The sequence below is a fragment of the Trachymyrmex septentrionalis genome, unplaced genomic scaffold, assembly GCF_001594115.1.
Source record: "Trachymyrmex septentrionalis isolate Tsep2-gDNA-1 unplaced genomic scaffold, Tsep1.0 scaffold40, whole genome shotgun sequence".
NCBI lineage: Eukaryota > Metazoa > Arthropoda > Insecta > Hymenoptera > Formicidae > Trachymyrmex > Trachymyrmex septentrionalis.
The window spans coordinates 2,508,365-2,514,355 of NW_017305569.1; the positions used below are offsets into that span (position 1 = coordinate 2,508,365).

The following is a 5,991-nucleotide window of genomic DNA, read 5'->3' on the forward strand; positions in this document are numbered from 1 at the left end:
TCGTCCAATGTAAGTTCATAATTAAACAAAAATTATCTGAGCAGAAACGATGTTTACAAAATTTTACAATTTTATTCTGAGAATAAATATGCATAAGAATAATAGTGGCAATACTAAGATCAAAAAAACCTCAAATTTAATATTTAAAATCTTTACAAATAAAACATATTATCAATTAGTTACATTGTAAAATATTCCAATGTGAAAAGTCGAGAGATAAATTTTACAAATAACTAAAAAATAAAAAAAGGTCAAATAGAACGCATTGTAAATGTGAGGTTTCTGGTATATATATATATGTAGAAATATATATATATATAAAATCAAATAATATCAATTAATACTTAATTGCCGTAATTGATGGTAACGTTGATTCAATACTTTTTCGTAGGAAACTATTGTATCGTGTCATTTATTTGATTAACCATAACGATTAAATTCGGTATGCAATTCCACGCTTGACAAACGGCGGACAACAACATTTTCACAATAAAAACAATTGCTTGGAGGCAATCTCTGCTTATTATAATTAACCGTAGTAATCAAATTAGATCCGATGCACGCAATCACGACAGTCGACACGAACAGACATATAGAGAAGTCGTTTTATTTCCCGGGAAAAAAGATTCCTCGCGACTCTTATTTTTGCGACAACGATTACTTGTCAAACACGAAAAGCGTTACAGTCGTGACAATCACTCAATCATACGCGAAGCGTTACAAGTACCCTCCAATTCGTAAATCGAACTTTAAGATTATCAATGAACAACGTTATTCTCAGAGAACTCGCATTACGAACTCGGTCACGGATAGATTTTCGGCGATTTCACATCGTAAATCGCTGTTACATTATTATTACCATCCTTTTTTACAACGTTACTTTTTACTTCACCGTACGACGATGTCATTCCTGTCCTTCCTTCAACTTACGTCGATTCCAGCTCGAGGAGGAAACATCCTCGCAGCACAACGAAACGGCGCGCACCGAAACAGCGTCACTAACTCAGTCAAGAGTCACTCGATGCACGAATCGTTCATGACTTTCCGATTTTCCGTGACGTTGTCGACAGTCCACGTTGGCTGGAAACTCGGGCGTCGGTCCTCTTCGTCAGCTTTGAGAAGCATCGTCGTCGATTAGCGTTCTTGGTTGCATTCCTTTCGTCTCATTAGTATTATTATTAATATTTTGCTAAGGGGCGTGTATCACACACGACGTCGCACTGTTCATACCGCTCTCACTTCGACGGACGGCCCGCACGGATACCGGCATGCGGGTTCCATTATACGATTAGAAACAATATTAACATTCAATTTTCCTCGCGAGAGGTGCTACACATATTCACACTTTGGGGCGGGACCGCTGGGATACGTTCGCAGCGCCACGAAGAAGTGGCACACCTAAACTCATTGTCAGTTCAAGGGACATCTTCGTTAAACCGCTGGCCATACCCTGTAAAAAGCACGGATGATCGTTTAATTAGAAAACGTTATATGACGTGTAATGCAACATTTTGCGAAAATTAAGCTCCTTCTATCTTAAAGCTCCTGGATCTCAATCATTTGGATGGATGTCAGAAAGGAGAAAAGTATTGTACATAAAAAAAAAATTCTTGCAAACTATATTAAAATGCATATGCAAATGATTATTTTATTGAAAGATATTTCTATTTTAATATACTTTTCAAGAATTTTCATTATTTTCTTCGTTTCTGCATAATATCAATCTGAATATCCGTGATGAGTAACCAAGTGCCTTAAATTATCTAGATTTCTTCCAAATCCAATATTGGGTATACAAGTAAAAAATTGAACTGTTAACATTTTAATAATTAACTAATTTCGAGCCAAGTTCAGTACTAAGTATGTTGCATCTTTCTCAGCACAAATCTATAGATACATCTATCTGTGCTGCACAAAATGTATTTTTCCTATTCGATCTCACGTCGGTTCTCGCGGTTATTATATATTATTAAAGAGATATGCGGTAACTTTGAAGCTTCCGGAATCACAGCGCGATGAATATTACGGCAAGGCGAGTGAGGTAAATTTGTCGCGTCATGCTGGTTCTTAGTGAATAGGAGAAACGTCGCAACATGTCCTAAGGGGACACGTGACTGGCAGTACCAGTTTGTGTTGAAGCGCGTTGATTGACGCGTCGCACTTTAATTTTAAATTGAAAATGTCTATGATTGAGTATCGAAGTACTATTCAATTACGCTCACACAGAAATCGCTGATATGAGTTATAGCAATTACAATGACAAAGCTTATTATCAAATGCATTTGAAGAACGTTGTTCTCTCGATGTACGTGAAACACGATAGATGCTCCTATATCTTAGAACGAGATTCATTTCATATAGAATTATTTCTATTTTCTTAATAGCATTGTTACAAGTAAAGATTAAAACATAATTGTACAGTTCAATCACTTCGAACTTGGCGAGCAATACTCATCTGCCTAACTTCAGTGTCATTTTTAATCTCAAATCGCAAACTCAGTTGCAATTATTCACATTTTTATTTTGACGTAATAAGAATAGATTGTGCATTCCTATATGAAGTTGTTACTATTGGTTTAAAAAAAAGTGAGGTAGCTTAAATCATATCTCTCTCTTTCGCATATTGAGTTGAAGACAGATGCTAATATCAAGGAATCCGCGGTCTATATATATTACGTCTATTCTTCAACACACAACATTGGAAAGTCAAACATTGGTCAGTTTTCAACATACAATGATAAGAGTTAAGAACTACTTTGGATGCATGAATATAATCTCTAGTTTCCGAAAGCAATACGTCAAGCCTGTATCGATGAAAAAATTCTCACAACACTTACGTGAGTAGTCCGGGGTTGGGATCCGCCTGATACCAAGAGTACTGCGGCATGTAACCCGCGTGATGTGGCGGCGGTGGCGGCGGCGGTGGATGATGCCCGGCCGTGTGCGGGTGATGATGGGAATGGGGCGGCGCGTGTGGATGCGGATGGTGCTTCATCTCACCCGGCCAGGAGGGTGCCGGTGGGCTCTCGTTGTGCTGAGGCGACATCTCGCTTCCGGGGCTCGAGCTCCCGGGGGTGTGACCGCCGCCCCCGCCGCCCATGCCGCCGAGGTAACCCGTCGTCGGGCTGCCCGACACGGAACTTCCGCCCCCTGTAACACAAACGCGAACCGGGAACCGTGTTTCAGAATCTCCTCCGAATCTCGCGGCCGTTACTGTCTCGTCGCCGCGCCCGTCGTCGTACGTCGCGTCGCGTTGCTGCACGTGCAGCTGCATGCGGCTTGAATGGGAAGCAGCGTAGCAAATTGTATTAATCGCGCGAGGGAGCGGTATTGTGCGATAATGCATCTGGTGGCTGTTACGAGATGGGAAAGAGTTGCCAGATTGCGGTGATTGCGCGTTCGATTCCGCAGGCTCTAAGTCAAGTCGGGATCTGCTCGGAGAAAGGGAGGTGTATATATGTAGTTCATCCCCGACTGTGTACACGTCACGTTTTCGTGATATACCACCATTTAGGGGCGCTCTGATTTTTATCGTTTCCGAAACTTTGTGTTACCTTGATACTATTCTTAAGCACGTTATAGTATTGCACTCATTAGTGTAAACGATGAGATGTATTATATAAAATATACTCATATCACATATATTTATATTCATTTGTGTTTATTAATTTTTAACACTCAATCCAAAAGGATTGGCGTAAAAATTAATTCAATATGTTAGCGTAATGTGAAAATATATTGTAAAAATTAAAGCTGTAACAAAGCTCACGGTATAAAGATAAAATTTGTACGATATATCGAAACCATTACTTGAAACATAATGACGCGCATTGGGAAGTACATGGACGCTCGCACTAAATTTCATCATGAAAGAGTGGCATTCCTAGGAAGAGAAATTTCTCAAGATAAAGTTAATTACTGTGTCTCTCGTGGTACATTTCCGAATAAATCATTTACTAGGCAGATTTTCGAGATTACCGTTAGTCGCAGAAAGAGAGCAACGGTGAGGCAAGCGGTTTCGTCGTTGTCGGCGATACGGGCAGTGGCAAAGGCGTGATAAAAAACGCAGACCGCGAAAATTGCGTCGGATCATTAGTATTGTAATTACGGAGCAAAGTGGCGTTCGTGGAGATTGCGGCGGCGATGCGGTAAAATGATGGAGCAGCCCCGTCAAGCGCGCAATCATCGCGTACGTTCACCAGTGACATTCAATTAACGCCCGTTATTCACCCAATTAAAAATGTTCGCAATTGTTCGCGAAAACATCGTGAGAACGGTGTTCGATTGATCGACGGTAAATTGATCGAAAGCGCGCTCTTCTCTTAAATATTAATTAAATACGCGATGAGATTTTTCTTTCATGAATTTCTTTTTGTTTAATTCAGTGTATATATTTGATTTAACGGAACTGTAACATACCTCCTTGCATGAGACTTCCGGGTTGACCGGGTTGAGGGGATGGTCCTCCGGGTAGAGCGGTTCCACCTGCCAGAAGACTGCCATGCTGACCACCACCACCACCCCCACCTTGTTGCGCTGCCTTCATCATCTTCTTGTATTTACTCCTCCTGTTTTGGAACCAGATTTTCACCTGCAAGAAAAATTGTAACGGTTATGTTAGAGATAGATTTTTTTTTTTTCATGAACGCGTAAACGAAAAGTCAGTCGTCAAATTTTATTATACATTCCACGCGTTTGTCTAACAACGTTCAGACATGACATTTCAAAATTCCAACAATGACAAATATGAATAATCTTATCAATAATAATTGAGCTGTTGTCCTTCATTTTGTCATAATAGTGAAGATAATTTCTGTTAACTTTTTTACGGTATTAAGATAAGCGAGAAAGATAAAAGAATTTCGTGAGGACAAAATATATCGCGACAGAACGCTATATACGTATGTACTTATATTATATTGAATACTCATTGAATGTTTATAGACATTTACATTTTTACGAGTACAACTTGTTGTATTATTTAAAAAAAATATCGTTGTTTATAATTATTTTCTTAAATCGGAGATTAGAAGAATTTTGAAGACACTTTTTACATAAATCATCTCATTCCTGATGTAATAACACGCAATAAATTGTAGTACTTTTAATTTTCAAATACATCAATACTACTCATATTAAATATAATCAACATCGTTATCATAAAGAATTATTATTAATATTATAATTACGAAGCAAAGTGCCGTCTCACGTTTTATGTTGTTTTACGTCGCGTATCATTAACATGTTTCCATTTTTATACCGCTACCTTTTTCCTTCGCGAACCATTATCTTGATCCACAAAGTTATCCCAAAGGAGGACCGCGAGCGATCTCTCGTCGAGCGATGCGTCGCTCGATTATCGACGCGTGATTGGAAATATATTTCGCAACTGCGATGCGCGCAAAAGCGTACCTGAGTCTAATCCGATGCTTCGCATCATCGCTCCGTACTGCCGGGTTAGACGGTGGAAGACGAAGGAAAAAGAAAAGAAAAAGAACGTTCGCGTCGTTTCGTAATCATCGTTTCTTTTGCCTCCTCGCTGCGATGCATAGAACCGCAGCGGCAAGACAGCTTCGTCGTCCTGTGGCGCGTATACCGGTGCGCACGCGCGACCGCTAGGATTGCACATGCGGTATTTTTTTTGTATCAGCATCCGCACACATGCACCGCATGCACGTGACGTGCTGGCTCAATCTTACGTAACCCTACCGCGAACGTTAAGCGGGTACGTGTACAGCGAATACGCGAGGTGTACGGCAGCTACGAACCGAAGCCATATGTTTGGACATGTCGTCGGAATTGGTCCGCGGGAAAGAAATTCTACCGGGAGCGGTAGAACTTCTTTTTCTTCTGCGCACGACATTGCATCTTATATTTTATTTGAAAAAAATCTGTTTGATTTAATTATATGTAAGTGGAAATTAGATACAATAAGAACAAATGAAATAAGAGGGAAAAAATCCTATTTTCGATCGAAGCGAATACTTTGCT

General features: G+C 39.9%; 1 protein-coding gene across 2 annotated transcripts in view; it reads right to left on the reverse strand.

The window, feature by feature from the left end:
• Positions 1-356: 356 nt before the first annotated feature.
• LOC108751141 (homeotic protein distal-less) overlaps positions 357-5,991 on the reverse strand; it is a 90,081-nt gene continuing 84,446 nt past the window's right edge. Inside the window, exons 3-5 of one of the 2 annotated variants that reach the window (XM_018491184.1) lie at positions 4,420-4,591; positions 2,838-3,150; positions 357-1,450 (exon numbers count right to left, since the gene is read on the reverse strand). In XM_018491184.1, coding sequence (XP_018346686.1) covers positions 1,432-1,450; positions 2,838-3,150; positions 4,420-4,591 — 504 coding nt within the window. In that variant the 3' untranslated portion in view covers positions 357-1,431. Of the gene's footprint in view, positions 1,451-2,833; positions 3,151-4,419; positions 4,592-5,991 lie in introns of those variants that run through there. The other variant, XM_018491183.1, reaches the window with a different exon arrangement.